We start from the raw sequence: 19,196 nt of genomic DNA, 5'->3' as shown, positions 1-19,196 counted from the left end.
TATCCAACACAAAAAATACAGGCAAAGATGGTATTACAACTCCTAGGCATGATGTCCTCATGCATAGCCATTGTCCCGAACGCAAGACTGCACATGAGGCCCTTACAACAGTGCCTAGCATCACAATGGTCACAAGCACAGGGTCACCTTCTAGATCTGGTGTTGATAGACCGCCAAACATACATCTCGCTTCTATGGTGGAACAGTATAAATTTAAACAAAGGGCGGCCTTTCCAAGACCCAGTGCCACAATACGTGATAACAACAGATGCTTCTATCACAGGGTGGGGAGCACACCTCAATCAACACAGCATCCAAGGACAATGGGACGTACATCAAACAAAGCTGCATATAAATCACCTCGAACTACTAGCAGTTTTCCTAGCGTTAAAAGCATTCCAACCCATCATAACCCACAAGTACATTCTTGTCAAAACAGACAACATGACAACAATGTATTATCTAAACAAACAGGGGGGGACACACTCGACACAGCTGTGCCTCCTGGCACAAAAAATATGGCAATGGGCAATTCACAACCACATTCGCCTAATAGCACAGTTTATTCCAGGGATCCAGAATCAACTTGCAGACAATCTCTCTCGAGATCACCAACAGGTCCACGAATGGGAAATTCACCCCCAAATTCTAAACACTTACTTCAAAATTTGGGGAACACCTCAAATAGACTTATTTGCAACAAAGGAGAACGCAAAATGCCAAAACTTCGCATCCAGATACCCACACAGGCAGTCTCAAGGCAATGCCCTATGGATGAACTGGTCAGGGATATTTGCGTACGCTTTTCCCCCTCTCCCTCTCCTTCCATATCTAGTAAACAAATTGAGTCAAAACAAACTCAAACTCATACTGATAGCACCAACATGGGCAAGGCAACCTTGGTACACAACACTGCTAGACCTATCAGTAGTACCCCACGTCAAGTTACCCAACAGGCCAGATCTGTTAACACAACACAAACAACAGATCAGGCATCCAAACCCAGCATCGCTGAATCTAGCAATCTGGCTCCTGAAATCCTAGAATTCGGACACTTAAACCTCACCCAAGAATGTATGGAAGTCATAAAGCAAGCTAGAAGACCATCCACTAGACACTGCTATGCAAGCAAATGGAAAAGATTTGTTTGCTACTGCCATAATAATCAAATTCAACCATTACACGCATCTCCAAAGGATGTAGTGGGTTACTTACTACACTTACAAAAATCGAACCTGGCCTTCTCTTCCATTAAAATACACCTCGCAGCAATATCTGCATACCTGCAGATTACCCATTCAACTTCACTATTTAGGATACCTGTCATTAAAGCGTTTATGGAAGGCCTCAAAAGAATTATACCACCAAGGACACCACCCGTTCCTTCATGGAACCTCAACATCGTCTTAACAAGACTCATGGGTCCACCTTTTGAACCCATGCATTCTTGCGAAATACAATTCCTAACCTGGAAGGTTGCATTTCTCATCGCCATCACATCTCTAAGGAGAGTAAGTGAAATTCAGGCGTTTACAATACAAGAACCTTTTATCCAAATACACAAAAATAAGGTAGTCCTAAGAACCAATCCTAAATTTCTACCAAAGGTTATTTCACCGTTCCACTTAAATCAAACGGTAGAACTACCAGTGTTCTTCCCACAGCCAGACTCGGTAGCTGAAAGGGCACTACATACATTAGACATCAGAAGAGCACTAATGTACTACATTGACAGAACAAAAGAAATCAGAAAAACAAAACAACTGTTTATTGCATTCCAAAAACCTCATACAGGAAACCCAATATCAAAACAGGGGATAGCCAGATGGATAGTTAAGTGCATCCAAATCTGCTACCTTAAAGCAAAAAGGGAGCTGCCCATTACACCAAGGGCACACTCAACCCGAAAGAAAGGCGCTAGCATGGCCTTCCTAGGGAATATTCCAATGCACGAGATATGTAAGGCAGCCAAATGGTCTACGCCTCACACATTTACTAAGCACTACTGTGTAGACGTGCTATCCGCACAACAAGCCACAGTAGGTCAAGCCGTACTAAGAACTTTATTTCAGACTACTTCCACTCCTACAGGCTGAGCCACCGCTTTTGGGGAGATAACTGCTTACTAGTCTATGCACAACATGTGTATCTGCAGCTACACATGCCATCGAACTGAAAATGTCACTTACGCAGTGTACATCTGTTCGTGGCATTAGTCGCTGCAGATTCACATGTGCCCACCCGCCTCCCCGGGAGCCTGTAGCCGTTTGGAAGTTATCTTCAACTTTGTACATTTGTAAATATATTATTTAAACCTTAATTGGTACATACTTATTCACTCCATTGCATGGGCACTATTACTAACACACACAACTCCTACCTCACCCTCTGCGGGGAAAACAATCGAAGATGGAGTCGACGCCCATGCGCAATGGAAGCAAAAGAGGAGGAGTCCCTCGGTCTCGTGACTCGAAAGATTTCTTCGAAGAAAAACAACTTGTAACACTCCGACCCAACACCAGATGGCGGGCTATGCACAACATGTGAATCTGCAGCGACTAATGCCACGAACAGATGTACACTGGGTAAGTGACATTTTCATTGTGTTGCACTTTTACTGTATAGCAAAGCTTATGGTCCACAATTATGGTAAGGCAATAGGCCTTATTAAAATCGGTGACAAAGGCAGTAGGACTGAGTTATTTATTGGAAAAAGCATATGTTAAAGCCAGGTGACATTTAAGGGTGTATTGCAGTTGCCCTGTCTTAAATCTTATAAACATTTATTTTGTTACAGGGGATTTCAAGGACTATCACAGTTGTCTAGGGTTTTGGTGATGTCACTCCTATGACCTATCCTCGGAGTAGAAAGTTTAAACTGGAAATGCTTATGCCATTTTAGGAAGGATTGTGCAGTGTTTTGCCTACTGTAATTTTATTAATGTACTTTATGATTACTGGGAGGGGGTCTTTGGCTCCGCCCAAACTCTGTTTTAATTGGGAATAGATTTTGATAGAGCAGACATTTTGTACTTCCAGTGGAAAAGAGCTTTATTGCACTGTTTGCATTGTGGGAAAGCTTATGCTCAGTGGACTGAGCTGGTCATAGTGACAAACCATCTATCAAGGACAAAAGACTGTTTCTTATAAAAAGGTATGAGAGACAGTAGGGCCCGATTGTCATCTTGCACATTCATGTGGATTGTGTCACTTTGATGTAGTAGGAGGAGCTGTCCACCTTTGACATTGTACATTTTTCACTAGTTGAGTAACTTAATGAAGATGCAAGGATCCATTGATTAGCTTGAGAAAAGTACCATGAGATTGTAATGCTCAATCCTTGTTCTGTTTGTCTTGCAGGTGGTGTGGAACTGTGGGAGCTAGATGAGGATGAAACCCTAATAGTGAATAAATTCTGTAGATATGAGCATGATGACATTGTCACCACAGTGAGTGTTCTTGGCACTGGTGCACAGGCAGTGAGTGGCAGTAACGACTTCAGGTGTGCTTACGTTTAAAATGTGTTTGCATGGTTCTGTTTGTCTTTAGTTGCCACAAATCGCTTAAACTGCTTGTTTGCTTTTGTGCTCCCTCACAGTGTGAAGGTTTGGGATCTTGCTCAGCAGTCTGTGCTAAATTCCTACCGAGGTGAGTTTTCTCTTAAGAATTATTCAATCTGTGGTAAAACACTGATTACTGCTTGGATTTCTCATTTAAGAGTTTGTAACATTCAGTGCCCTGGTATTCCTGCACACCAAAAGTACGGATTCCCTGCCGGATTGACTTTTCCAAATTCAGGGATACCAAAGCAGGAATTACATATAAATTGTATGCAAGCTGTTTATGGCCCTTTTTAAGGTGATGTAAATCTGTGAAAGCTTTGTTTATGTATAATTTTCACCTGTAAATTAACTGTTATGCATCATAGGATCTTCATTGATGATTATAAGCTTGAGTAATTCAGTGCTGCCTGTGCGGACCCTGGAACAGCAACTTCATATATGTTGAGATTCCAGGAAAATATCTGTATAGTGCTCATCACTGCAAATCATTTTCCACTAGTCACAGTGTAGACTGTCAGCGATGTGTTTTACTTGATAATACTATAGATCAGTAGGTTTGTGTGTGATTGTCATAGAAGAAAGGCTTCCCTTGACTGACTGCATGAGAAGAGAAGCCAGCCTGATAGGATAGCACTGAAAGCTTAACACATGACCTGTACTTTTAAGGGCCCCAGCGAGACCCCTTCCCACAATTCACTGCAGTGGCAGTTTGCCTGATAGTGTCAGTTCATCAGTGAGGATATCAGAACACCTCTGCTTTTTAAAAGTAGTTTTAAGTGATATTTTGTCACCTGTATTGTCAAGTAATACAAATGTTTTTTTTCTGGATTTCCTTTTTTCTGTCAAAATGCCAGCTCTCTTAAAAGTGCCTGTCCTGTGGCAGGAAGAAGGCTTCTTCAATTGCCCATAATGTATTGGTCCCAATTCTCTTCAACACCTCTCTAAGGGCTGTAACATACGTAAAATAAAATGTCAAAAAGAACAATTTGAGACTGGGAAGGCATCAGACTGTGGTGCTAGATGGAGGACATGACGGCACACCAGGAGATGAAAAATAGAATGAGAATAGAGAGATCTTCATTGCACCAGTCGCCTAAAAATAAATAAATAAATAAAAAAAAACAGATACAGACTTCCACAAATGGAGATGTGACTCCAAGGAGGTCTCCTTCTCGACACTGCAGCCATTCCCATCAACGTCTGTCATCGATGTCAACACCATTCTGCTCGCTGTCCAAACCAGGCTCAACATCAACAGGACTCTAACATCATAATCCTTTGACGTCAAGATCGGTGGCGGGACCTGCCTCAACGTTGAAGACTACCACAGCACCACCGTCACAATTTCAATCAACATCAAGATCCCACTGGTCGCCGTTGAGGATAGTGCATTAAAGATCAAAATCTCCCCACTCGTCATCAAATTCTTAGCACTCGACGTCTACACCAGACAAGGTCACACTTGATGTCAGAGACTTAGGTCACCACCACAACTCCGGCTATGTCTACAAGACTGCTTACACAGTCAATGACACCCCTCTCGATGTTGAGATAAATGCATATGGAAACTTCATCGTTCTCATCGCTTGGGTCAGATTCTTTGCAGCGTTCAGACCCTCCGTTACCTGAATAGCGCCTGAGTCTTCTAGCAGTACGTCCAAAAATACCATCTGATGGTCCTCTACAAGTTTCAGGCCATTGAATCTGTCTCCTGTGCGACAGTGCACCAGAGCAGCTTGTATGTCGTCAATTCACAAATGGAAGACTCCATCACCAATTAAAATGCCACCTTCAAGGTCAATATCCCCTAGGACAATGACTCCATCCTCGGGTTCCAGGTCAAGATCACTGGATTCTACAGCCACTTATACACCGACTTCTCCGGCTCGATCACCATCTAGGGTTTAACAGGTGGATGACATTCTAAAATTCCAAGATGCTCTAGTCAGGGGAGTCTCTAAATTGAATATACAACTGGACACTCCTAAGCTATCTGTGTCTGTAATATTAGAGAGACTACAACCCAGACTACCCCAAGTCCTCTGCTTCCAGGCCTCATGGAGCTAGCACAGGAACATTTTTTAACTCCAGCAACAGTTAAAGCTGCAACTCTGAGGATGCTTAAAAATACAAGCCTCCACAACAGAATTCCGGCGTTTTTTCAAGTCCAATCTGAAATGCGATTGCCATTGTGACTGTAGTGAGAAGACCCGCATCTGCTCCGAAAGCCACAGCTCCTCTGGACTGAGAAAGCAAGAGAATGGATGCAATCAGAAAGAAAATATGTGGCACAGCTTCCGCTCATTTGCGCTATTCTAACTCTGCGCCCTTACTAGCAAGGTACCATTGTGAAATTCAGAATGGTATGGAATAATTCATGGATGATCTACCCACCCATCGACGACAAGACCATCTGGAGATGGCTGAAGAGGGCTCGCTTATTTCTAACCAGTCCATCAACACTGCAGTGGGTTCGGTGGAGCTGTCTGCTATGCCTTCTCCCATGGAATATCACTTCGATGCACGTCTTGGCTAAGACTGTCATCTTTGAAGCCTGATGTGCAGTTAAAAATTGCCTACTTGCCCTTTTCTGGATCCTCCTCCTTCAGTCAAAACACAGAAGAGGAGATGCTTTACATGAAGAACGAACCAAAAACACTCAAGGCAGTCAGCTTAAAGAAACCGAAAAAGGTCTTTAAAAATGTTAAACCTAGGGGCAAATGAAGCTAATTTACTACAAGGCTAGGGGTTCAAACCCCTGGATGGCCTTACCAATTTCAGCAACAACAATGGCAGACTCAAAGGCCATTCTACAGCAGGTATCGGAGGAAAGATCTTCTCCGCATAAGCCCTCGCAATCCAAGTGCAAGAGTTCTCAATCAAAACATTGAGAAGTGTACACCCCCTCCACTGTTTCCCACTTCTGTAGGGGGTGCGGTGAAATTTTTCTTTGAAGAGTGGAAAAAGATCACAACAGACAGGTGGTAAACATCATTAAAAGTGGCTATGCACTTTGCTTTTCAAAATCTCCACCATCATTCCCTATGCAGCAAGTCACAACAGCCCATTTAGGCGACCTCAAATAAGACAGCACTTTTATTGCAGAAGAAAACCACATAAAAAAATTTAAGAGTGTACTCTCCCAGTCAATTTCGGCCTATTCTAGACCTCAGATTGCTCAACAAATTTATAAAGAAAGAAAAATTCAGAATGTTAACACTACACCAAATATTACGTCACATAAGGAAAAACGATTGGCTAGTCAAAAGACATTCTTATTTGAATAAAAAATAAATTTGAGCAAAAGATACATTTTAATAGTATCAATGGCATTAATGTACCACTACAGACAAGGTGGAAAAACGATTGGCCCTCTGCAGTAGACACCCAGGGTGTGTACTTCCACATTTCAGTAATTGCATGTCACAAACAATTCCTACAGTTTGTGGTAGGTTCTTACCATTATCAGTACCCAGTTCTTCCTTTCGGTCTAAAGTCAGCGCCTCACACTTTTTCCAAATGGATGAAAGTGGTAGCTGTACAACTACGAAGAAAAGTTTTTTTCTCATATATCTATACCTTGAAGACTGGCTAGTAAGAGCAGATTGTTAACGCAAAACAAGACTATGCCACTGCAACATCTCTCCTGGTGTCACTGGGTCTGAAAGTGAATACAGCAAAATCAATATCCACACCAGTACAGTGTCTCACTGTCCTGGGAGCAAAGTGTTTCCTTCAGAGGAGAGTGGTATCAATTGAAATGAAGTGTGCACATCTCTTAAAGCAGACCAAACCAACGGTTCGACAGGTAGCATTTCTTTTGGGATCATTGGCATCCTGCATTTCTATAGTCCCAAATGCACTCCTGTACTTGAAGCCTGTGCCTGGAAGATCAATGGTCACTTTTAGAAATGGGGTTTTATAGGCTAGGGTTTGCACATAAGCCAGGCAGCAACTACCACTCTAGTCAAGGCAAGTAAGTTACACCTCAAAGATAACTCGTGCTCACCCCCTGGTAGCTTGGACACAGAGCAGTCTGGATTTTCTCCAGAGGTCATGTGTAAAGCATTTGTGCAACACACTCATATGAGCGACACAATAAATATACCACGAAAGAGACTCCACACAAGATTAGATGTAAAAATATGTTTCCTTTATTGTAAGCATATCTCATAGACCTACATCATCATAGGTCAAAAGCACTATGCATCAGATCAAACCCTGGGCATATGACCTGGACCAAAACAACAGAAGTACAATAAATAGTTTGCAAGTTAAACTCTACCTGCATAACAGCCCCAAATGACCTAAATCAATCAGGACTGTGCAACTTATACAAATTTGGAGGTCACATTAATCATCCTGACCATGTTAACACGACATGTATCTATCAGGGCGTAGGGTCTGAAATACAACCAGGGGGCACATAAAGCATTGGTTGTCCAAAAAAACATCCAGGTCATGTAGTGCCGCTTGGGATGAATATAGGCATGAGCCACCACATATTAGTCTCAATACATAGGCTGCAGTTACTGAATAACATCTACTATCCTTGTAATGCAAGTCAAAATGATCTAAATCACAAACACTGAATGTAATTGCATATGGTTAATGTAAAGAGTCTCAGTGTTACCCCCTAAGGACATCATTCTGTATTCCGATAATACTTGTGACTATGATCTTCATAAGGCCCAAAATGACGTACATTATGATTTTTGGACACCTATGGTAGAAGGGTTTAGAGACTATCACTTAGGTTGTAGTGGAAATAGAGGGCACAGCGCATTTTTGCTCTTATCCAACTCTATGCTAAAATTGACGTCCAGCGCACCGACTACAGATTATACAGTCACGCTGCCATCAACAGAGGCGGCTTCCTGAGTCCACAGCAGAACCCGGTCTCCGGAAAGCGGGAATTCAGAGGGTGCCTCCACTAGGAGTAATACAGGTGGTCTTCCATTGACGCTGTACAGAGGGGACAAGAGCTTTGGTGGTTGTGGCTGTGGTCGCCGAGGTGCAGCATTACCAGAGGTTAGGCAGGAGAGGCTTGGACGTGCCTGAGCACTCCTCCAAGTCAGAGAGTTTCCCTGGGCCCAGTGTCTTCACTGTCGATTATTCAGTGCGTTGGCCCGGGAGCAGATAGGTTCTCCCAGAGGGAGTTCCCTCACTCGCAGGCTCCACTACAGCATTGTCCTGATGGCAGGGCCCTGCTAGGAGGGATTTCCAACAGCTGGAAATACTGCTCCTTGGCAGCAGGGAGTGCTACGGGGTGGCATTTCTCTTCCCTCTTTGTACGTCACAGTGGAGTTGTCACAACCCAGATGTGGATTGGAGTCAGGCTGCAAAAGCAATGGGGTTATAAGCACAGAGATACTTCCACTTTCTAAAAGTGTCATTTTTACAGTGGTAATAAAACATCCACCTACACCAATAAGCACGATTTCTCACTACCATTCCAAACATAAGAAACATGCTCATGGTATTCCTTATAGATTAGAAGATACCACTTAGACATACGTCAGGGCATTTCTAATTCAATACTGTGGGTGCTGCCCCTCTCACAGGATTGTGACACTAAATAGGCTGATTGTCACTACTAGGACTTGTAGTACATAAAGACATATTATAAGAAAGAGCCCCTTTCACTATGGTTACTCCCCACTTTTTGCCCGATAGTGATGCTTACTTAACTGAGTGTGCTGGCATCCTGCCAACCAACCCCCCAAGCACCAGTGTTCTTTCCCTAAACTGTACCATTGTCTCTACAATTGGCACACCCCTGGAACACAGCTAAGTCCCTTGTAAAAGGTGCCAGGGGTACTAAGGCGTCTGTGACCAGAGGGTTTCCCAAGGTCTGCAGCATGTATTGTGCCACTCTAAGGGATCCCTCACCAAACACATACACCCTGCCATTGCAGACTGTTGTTGCGCTGGTGGGGAGAAAAAAGGTATAGTCAACATGGCATCCATCTCAGAGTGCAATGCCCAAAAACCACTGCCTGTGGCACCCCTCTAGATAAGTCCCCCCTCAAGGCACAATGCAGTATACCACAGGTACCTACAGTGTCTGTCCATTCTTAGACATTTTAAGTGCAGTGTGGCCATATTGAGTACATGTGCTGGGAGTTTGTCATTGCGAACTCCACAGCTCCATGATGGCTTCACTGAGGTCTGGGAAGTTTGGTATCAAACTTGTTAGCACAATAAACCCACACTGATACCAGTGTTGGATTTATTAGAAAAAGGCATACTCCGGGCATCTTGGAGATAGCCCCTATATTTTATCCAACCTTTTAGTGCAGGACTGACCAGCCGTGCCCAGCTATGAAGACTCCAGATGACAGCTGACTTGGCCCCAGCCCTTCCGGCCTGTTTGCAGCTTCAAAGACCCCTGCTCCAAAAAGGGGATGCATCCTGCAGGACCAGCAACCTCTACAAACATCCAGAGGACTTCTTGCCCAGCAGAGGACCAAGGACTCCAGAGGACACAGCCCTGTCCATAAGAAATTCTCCTAAAGGACTTCAAAACCGCCCCGGATCCTTGAGTCCTGTCCACTCTGCACCCGGACCAGAGGAGGGCCTCCAAGGCGATTCCGATCTCGCATCCATGATGGGTTGACCCCTTCGGCCACCATAATGACGCCTGCAGCCTGAAACCAGAGGTTCGCCCTGACTGCAACCAGATCCGACGAATATTCCTGATGCCGATAGGTACCCCTGCACCCGCAGCTCCCTGGCCTTGTGAAATCTGACAGATGGTCCAGCACTGTCCAGTGGGTGCCTCTCCAGCCTTTGGTTTCTCTGAACCAACCCCCTGGACCCAGCCTGCAGCCTCTTTGTGGCCCCGGGGGTTCCCTCATTGAAAATCATTGGGTGTCCGATGCTGCTTGCGCACACTGCACCCGGCCGCCCCTGTGCCGCTGAGGGTGTGTTTGGTGCTGATCTGCGGGCCACCCCCGTTGCTGAACTAACTACCCCCCCCACCCCCCCCCCCAACTCCAGGCCTGTGTCCTAAAACCACAGTTACTTACCTGCAAGCTCTTCAACTATGTCACCTCCAGTCCTCACAGTGTTCCATTGCAAACCCAACACCAACTATGACCTCTGCCCTCGGCCAGCCCTGTGTTGCTGGTGGTGTGCTTTTGGGGCCAACTTCCACTTTGACCAGTGGACACCCTAACCTCCGAGGCCTGGATTCGTAATTCGTGTACTTACTTTCTATGCTAACACTTTTCTCCCCAGCACCCTATTGACTCCTATGAAAAATTGCACTGTCTACTTTTGAAATTGAAAAGTGTTACTTACTTGTAAACTGTTTTTACTGTGAAATTCAAACAGAGTGCAATTGATACATATCTTTGATACTTACTTACGGGTGTACGTGCCTGCAACTGAGATCATTTGGTTCTAGTTCTAAAGTAACAAAATATATTTTTGCTATATAAAAACAATTGGCCTGGAGTTAGTCATTGAGTGTGTGCCTCGTTTATTGCCTGTGTGTACAACAAATGCTTTGCACTACCCTCTGATAAGCTTAACTTCTCAACCACACTACCACAAAAAAGCATTAGTATTATCTACTTTATCCTCTGTTAAGCCTCTGGGGAACGCCTGGACTCTGAACACACCATACCTTGTTTTGATACAGTATATACAGAGCCAGCTTCCTACTTTGGTGGATCAGCTGTGGGGTCTCCGACTTTGCATTTGCTGGACTACTCAGCCAATATCTGATCACACAAAAAAGTTCCAAAATTGCCTTTAGATTCAGTTGATATTTGAATTGACCATTTTTCTACATTTGTAAAAGTCATGCTATGGCCTTAAAAGTCCTCTTTAGCCTTTCTTTCTTTTTTTTTTTATTTAAAAGTTACAATAGTTAGGGGTAAGTAGCTAGAAGTTGTTTTAGTTCCTAAAAGTAATCCCCAATTTTAGTAACAAAATGAGCAGCTCAGAGGGCATGGTTGTGGAGCTCAACCTCACCCCTAACCTCCATCTTGGGATCAGAGTTAATGTCCCTCTGCAGACTGAAACACATCAAACCTTGTTCCTACCCTACCATGGTTAAGCTCCAGGAGCTCTTGGCAGAGTATACAAGGGAACACCCTGCTGAGGAGAAAGACCTCCCCTCAGATGGGGAAGACATTTAAGATAAGGATGAGGATGATTCCCCCCGCCCACTAACCTAACTAGGGAGAACATGGTCCCATTGTCCAAGAATCCAAGAATAGTGCTCACAGGATCTGGGTCTCCACAGGGGAGTCCAGCTCCTCCGGGAACATTGAGGGCTGCCTTAATAAATAGGACCGCCTTTTAGCAAGGATGACCAAAAGGGGAGCCTTGTGGAGACAGCTCCTGGCTATAGAAATGTAAAGACCAGAAATGGGCTTAGCACCCATTAATGGTAGCAGTAATTTTAGGGACAGAGTGTACTGACACCCCCAAAAATCTGATTGTCTCCAAGTATGAGGAAGGTGATGACCTCACCCAGTGGTTCACAGCCTTTGAGATGGCCTGTGGAAAGTGAGAGTTGAAGAGATCTCACTTGGGAGCTTTCTTTTGGTAACTGTTCACTGGTAAGTGCAGGGATAGTCTCCTCACTCTCACTGGTGCAGATGCTGAATCCTGTGACCACATGAAGGCTACCCTGATTGAGGGCTCTGGATTCACCACTGAGGATTACAGAATTAGGTTCAAGGGGACTCGCAAAACCTCGAGCCAGTCCTTGATTGATTCTGTAGAATACTTTACACTAGATGGTTGGATAACTAGCAGTGGAGTGCAAGACTACGATGAGCTTTATAATCTGTTTATGAAAGAACATCTTTTAAGTAACTGCTTCAATGCCAGGTTGCATCAATATCTGATAGACCTAGGTCCAATTTCTCCCCAAGAATTTGGAAAGAAGACAGTCACTGGGTCCAGACTAGGGTAAGCAAGATTTCTACTGGGGGTGACCAAAAGAAATGGGTTATAAAGCATCCCCAGGGCTAGGGTGGTGAGACACCTAGGGACAAAAGTAAAGAATCTTCTAAAGGCCCCCAAAAAGCTGAGCAGGAGTGTGGGCCCGAGCCTCTTCACAATCTGCACACAGGTTCAAGGGTAAAAACTTTGATCCCAAAAAGGCCTGGTGTCACAACTGTAGGCAGAATGGACACCGAACTGGAGACTTAGCCTGTCCCAAAAACAATCCCCCTAGTACTGCACCAGCCAGCACTGGTATAGCCAGTGTTCCCAGAACAATTCTGGGTTCACACTAAAACTACTTTTGTCTCTGAGGGTGGGGTAGATGTTGCCACTCTTGCTGTCTGACCCCTTAATATGAACAAATACAGACAGCGTCCCTTGATTAATGGGACAAAATTAGAAACTCTGAGGGATAAAGGTGCCATTGTCACCATGGTGACAGAAAAACTAATTTATCCAGGGCAATATCTGACTGGCCAAACCTATCCAGTCACCAGTGCTGACAATGTGATTATGGTCCATCCCATGGCTATAGTGACCTCAGAATGGGGAGGCGTTACTGGCCTGAAACATGTAGTGGTTTCCCAGTGGAGTGACTGATAGGGAATGATCTGGAGTCCTTGGCATGGGCTAAGGCACAACTCAAAACCCATGCAGCCATGCTGGATCCCAGCACACTCTGTCAAGTCAGCATCAATACCAAGCCCAAAAAAAAAAAAAGAGAGTTAACCATGCCAAGAGGGTCACTTTCCTACATACATTTTGAAAGAAGCCAAACGAGCACCCACAAGGGCATCCTATCCATTTAAGCTGAAACTTTCTGCTTATGGTGTCAGAACTATGACCCTATCAGAGTACAAGAGAATTGCTTTACGTTTGTCCCTCTTTGGAGCGGTTTTGTTACCGCCTTGTTACATGGATAACTAAACTTTTGCCGATGCGTTTGACTGCGGGCGAACTTCTTTTTCTTTTTGTGTCTCTCCGCGCTCATGCATGTGGCGGTTGTGGCTCTTCAAATCAGTTTTTCTGTCAACTGTTTTACTTTCCATTTTCAATTTATGTGGCAAGAGAAGTCCAGTTAGGAATTTAGAGCGCTAATTGCTTTAACTCGAGCAAACGCCAGACCCATTGCAAATGCTTGTTTTAGTTGCAGTCACTTCAGCTCGTAGAGATATTGAATTGCAGGCTCTCTTTTTCTGTAGAACCCTTTACAGTTTCCACCACAATAGGCTTGTATTATGTAAACATCCTTTTTTGTTGTTGTTGCCTACGGTGGTGTCAGAGTTTCATATCAATCTATCACTCTACCTACTTTTTTCCCAACCCCTACATCTACTGCTGAAAGAACACTACATTATGTAGACTTTAAAAGAGCTACGATCTTTTTTTTGACAGGACAAAATCCAATAGAAACTCTAACCATCTGTTCATAAATTATGGCTCAATAACACGCGGTCTAGTGACTTCCAAACAATCCATAGCTAGACGGATATTTCTTGCATTTCCTTGTGTTAGCAGATAGCAAACAAACCTTTGTCAGACGAGCCAAAATCTCATTCAACAAGAGATAAAGCTTCTACCACGGCTTGGGTAAGACTCGTCCCTATACTAGACATTTGTAAGGCAGCTACATGGCGGTCATTACACACATTCACAAAACACTGCTGCTTAGACATGGATACTCTCGCTGAGTCTAGATTTGGACAAGAAACCTTTTCAAATAGTTTATCTTCTCTTCATGGGTCTGAACCTTGGTTATAATTGATAGGTCCCAATTCAGACAGTTTGCGGACTCACAAGGTATGATTCCTGACAGCTGCTTTAGAGGTTTTTCTTTCTATTAGCCTGCTACCCTGTTCAAGGTTCATGACTGTCAATGAAGATCCTACGATGCAGAATGAAAAATTACATAGTGCCCTAGTTGTGCATTGTAGGAATCTTCATTGAAGTCCTAAACACCCTCCCTCCTCTCCTGCGGTCAGTTACCTTCAATATCCTGTGCTTCAGGTAAAAAAGAATGGACACTCTTAAGCAAACTGTCACTTTTGTGCAATGTGGGTAGGAGTCTCTCTGGGGCCCTCAAAGATACAGGCCATGTTTTAAGCTTTGTGTTAACTGCTCAGGCTGCCTTTTCCTCTCATGCGGTCTCTGTCAGGGGAACGCTTTTTTCTAGGACAACGTGTTGCACTATAAAAAAAGCTTTTTCCCACTATATATGTCCTTCTACAGCATTATCAAGGAAAATACATTGCTGACAGTCTACACTGTGACTATATGGAAAATGATTTACAGTGATGAACGCTAGACAGTTATTTTCTTGGAATCTAAAGATATTTGAAGAAGGTGTTCCAAACTCCACGCAGGCAACACAGAATGATTCAAGGTTTATGACTTCAATGAAGATTCCTACGATACAGAACTATAGTTACCTGTATGTACCTTTTCCTTCAACAATTTGGTCTACTCGTAAAATTTGTAAGTGGGTCTAATTCATACTCTAAAATTGCTGATTTTATCTTAACTTTACTCTGTTTTCACAGCACATTCCAACCAAGTAAAGTGTGTTGCAGGATGCCCTGATAAAGAGACTGTCTTCTTGTCCTGCAGTCAGGTAAAGAAAGAGTACACTGCCAATGTCTTTAGAAAAATGTGTTCTTTGGAGTAACTTTACTTTATATTTTGTAATGGTTTTATTGAAAATGTAATCTGAAATAATTATAGAGACATTGTACATAGATCAGAAAATGTTCATGATATCTGCTCTGAGAGCTTGATGCTGGATTATCAAGGCCTGTCTTTAAATAACTGAATTGTTGAAGTTTCAGACACTTGTGGTGTGTACAACACTTGTAAGAAACTGCTTTTGCCACTTTTCACCGTTTTTCATGGTAGTGACTTGATAGGGCTTTTCTGAACATACTACAGAGAACTACACTCCCAATGGACTCTCCCTGCTTCCTCACACAAGCACCCCATGGCTTTGGATTGGACAATGTACACCCTCGCAACATCACTGTGGGACTGGCATCCCCACTACTTTGACAAAATCCACTTTGAAAGCAATCTTTTGTGAGATTCATGTGAAATGGATTTCATTTACACAAAGGCAGGACCGTTGATATCCCCTGATTGCCTGGTATGTGGGGACAAGTGATAAATTGGAAAAGTAGCAGTCATTTTATTGTTTCTGCTTTGCTCTCTGATAACGGATCAAAATCTCTGAACGTTAATCATTTAGGTACACACCGAATACAATTTTATTTATGTTTGTTCTTTCAGCTTTACTTTGAAAAGTCTACTCCCTAATGTTGATATTTGTACAATTACTTTCTTATCTCCCAGGATACATTTTGCTTTGCTTCTAATCCTTCGTACAGCAGTGCCTATATCTATCGAGGCATTACCAGTTGCTTAAAGTGAAAATGCTGATCATGTATTTATCTATTTTTATTTTGTGGTTTATTACTTGTGGAGGCATTTGAATTTTAAAGTTACTATTTAAGAAAGTATATTGTGATGAGGATCAGGTATGCAGTCCTAGAGTCAGTCCATGCAGGCTTTTGTGTATAAAATTGTTTACATTTTGTATGGACAATCTGGGACCAGGATGCCTAAAGATCATACACAGACTACATTGTGCATCCTGCATCTTTAATATTAACCATAGGGGAATTCAATATGATTCATTCTAAATCTTCAACAAACCGGCCTTTTCTGAGGGACTGAAAAAGAAATATGTCTATAATCAGAATTAAAGTGAAGATTTGAAGAGTATCCCTTGTTCACATGTGTAAGTGGTGATCAGTGGAATGGAGGTTAGGGCAAAATAAGGGTATGGAAATGGCAAACGTCAATGCAATGAAAGTGGAATATGTACCAGAGATTAAAGCAGAATGAGGGCCCAGCTGCCTCTGAATAAATCAACCATTTGTGGAGCTAGGCTCTATGTGCCATCGTCTGTGTCGTTCCAAAACCTCAGTCTCTTCACTGTCCAGTTTACTTGCTCAGGGGACCAAATATCATCAGACAGTAATCTCTCATGGTTCACTTTATCAGTTTGCATTCTGTGCAACATAGCTATTCTGTGCAGACACTATAGTGTCCAAGTGTGTGTTCAAACATGCGTTGTACAAATGACCGCATCAATCATTCCTTTGTGTCTTAGTCTGGGAATGAAGGGTTTCTCCCTCAGCTCTGCACAATGAGGGCAAACTCGTAGAAAGTACTGGCAATTTAGACATTGGGCACAAAAGTCACTGAGTAGCATATCCATGACCCGCTATGTTTGTTGCAGTGAAGCAGTCTTTGTTTTCTTGTATTGTTCAAATTGGTAACTGTAATACATTTTTAATACAGGATGGCAGAGTTTTGCTGTGGGACACCAGGAACCCTAAACCTGCATTTCGGATCGGTGAGTTGGACATTGGTGCCACAAAATAACAATTGTTTTGTCTGGAAAGCTTCTTTTTGTGCATAGGTATTTTGATGGCAAGATGAGGTTTTGCTGCACTCCTGCGATATTTTTATTCAACAGTGAGATTTACTTTGAGTCCAGCAGGCTATGACGTGCAGAGCTATAACTGTGTAGATGTAGGCAATCGGATTATAGTTCCCACTACACACTTATACACGCCAGCTAGTGTATGGGTTCTATTTTATTTGATTTTAATATTTAGTGCCTTTGCATATTACTGAATCTGCCTTGAGTTATGTCCAGACTTTATTCAATATTTGCATTCCTCCCACAGACACTAGTGCTTCGACCAGCTTTCCCACTTCAGTCACTTGGCATCCAGAAAAGAGCAATACCTTTGTGTTTGGTGAGTAATGTTATTAGGAAGTGTCCTTATTGGACAGACTGGTAATGTAATGGCAAGTTGACTAAGGGTGAGAAGGAGAAGGTAGGTTCAAGAGATCCAAAGCCATGCATGCCACATGTTTTTGAAAGACAACTAACGTTTTAAATAAGATCAATTTAGGTTCATTTTATTAATATTTATTTTAATTGAATATCTCCAAAAAATGGTTTGCAGACAGTCACCCTTGTCTAATAATGGCCACCCTTCTTGGAGGCACCATATACACATAGTGTGACAGTTGATTGAAAATGTAATCTCGAAAGGTCAAGTAAAAGTGGCAGCGCGCTTACGTTGTTTGTTCGTGTCCATTTCTTTGGTATTAAACCTTACATAACCAAGTTAACATTGACATTGTAAGCCTGGTAAGGTTGCTTTTTGGGTTTGTGTTGGGCCTTGGTACAATGATTGGTTCTACCTAACTTTGCTAAAATCAAATGTTCTAACAAATACCATTATCTTAGTAGCTAACACAAATAAATGATTTGGTGTCATAGGCACGTTTGGAAGTTTTGCCTCCTTGTGCTTTACTGAGTATGTGCATACATGGAGGCGATTGTCATACAGAGTTTGTTTATACTCGTTTGGTTTTACTAAAATGTGGAAGGATTAAAGGTAAGGGCTATTGGTGCAGCAAAGTGAGATCTAAGATGTCAGTGGATCGATGTAGCTCTTGAAGTTATGTGTAGAATACTAGCTGGGCTTTATAAAAAAAAAAAAAAAAGATGAATGTAAGGTGTTGGTTATGTATTGTTTTAGCTATGATGTGTCTTGAGGAATAATAATAGAAAATACCATTTCTTATTCCTTTCCAGTGAATGTGGTTTATTTAAAACTTCAGTGGCAGTCAACAACTGTGCAAGTCTCTTCTAGTCCTACATCACATTGTATGATGAAACACAATCCAGAGACCCTGATTTAGATGAGACGTGCAACACCATATTTAGCAAACTACAAATTAGTCTGTTACTGCACACCCCAGACACTCTCCTAAGGGAAAAATGGTTCAACAATTACATTGAGATCGTGGTTTGTATTTTGTTGGAAATTGCCCACAGTAAGCAGAATCTGGTACAAATGCAGTAACTAGTCATAAGCTTCTTTGGCACCGGTACTATTCTGTCTCAAGGTGGTAGCTACCACAGTGAGAAATTTGACTCTCCTAGCTTGTCTGTTACAGAGCCTATAACATTGCAGGTCTGCCACACTGCTGTTGAAATCTCTCATCACACTGAGATGACGGCCTTGAAGAAAAACCTACTACTTCTGAAACCAATCATCTGGATTTGTATGTTATCCAAAGATATTACTTAAACAGGCCATTTAGACTCCAGCATGGGAAAAAGCAACGAAACTTGGACTTTGCTCACCCCTCATCATAGTAAACATAGCAAACATCTTAGTTTGTATAATACCATCACATAGTACCACCAAAAGCCAGTACGTCATGGTCTCACCTGACATTGCCTTGGAGGTCTACTTTCTCAATGGAGCATTTTAATCTGTTTATCAATACTCTTTCTCATGCTAAGCACATCCACGACTAGCTTGAAGAGGTAATTTCCAGGCATTTCTAAGAGGTGGGTTTCATTGCTATGCTTGACTAAAATGTGCTGCTTCAGCAGAGAAAGTCCCCTCTTCACAACATTTCAGAAGCATCTAAACATCTAATTGTGGGAAAGTGTTAGCAAAGCAGCATCGATTAATCTGAAATTAATATCCTAATGGAACATCTGGAATTCTAGCTACTTGTCCTATGAGCTCACTGTCACTGTCATCCTAATACAGGATATATAGTGCTACCTTCCTC

The 19,196-nt window shown here is 42.7% G+C and overlaps 1 protein-coding gene across 1 annotated transcript in view; it reads left to right on the top strand.

The window, feature by feature from the left end:
• WDR77 (WD repeat domain 77) overlaps positions 1-19,196 on the top strand; it is an 87,000-nt gene that overhangs the window by 36,606 nt on the left and 31,198 nt on the right. The window contains exons 3-7 of the mRNA XM_069238645.1: positions 3,361-3,502; positions 3,599-3,648; positions 15,071-15,141; positions 16,887-16,941; positions 17,279-17,350. Of these exons, the coding sequence (XP_069094746.1) occupies positions 3,361-3,502; positions 3,599-3,648; positions 15,071-15,141; positions 16,887-16,941; positions 17,279-17,350 (390 nt within the window). The remainder of the gene's footprint in view (positions 1-3,360; positions 3,503-3,598; positions 3,649-15,070; positions 15,142-16,886; positions 16,942-17,278; positions 17,351-19,196) is intronic.

This window comes from Pleurodeles waltl, chromosome 6, assembly GCF_031143425.1.
Source record: "Pleurodeles waltl isolate 20211129_DDA chromosome 6, aPleWal1.hap1.20221129, whole genome shotgun sequence".
Taxonomy (NCBI): Eukaryota; Metazoa; Chordata; class Amphibia; order Caudata; family Salamandridae; genus Pleurodeles; species Pleurodeles waltl.
Note: the sequence above shows the minus strand (reverse complement) of the source record. Positions and strands in the feature narration are given on the sequence as shown.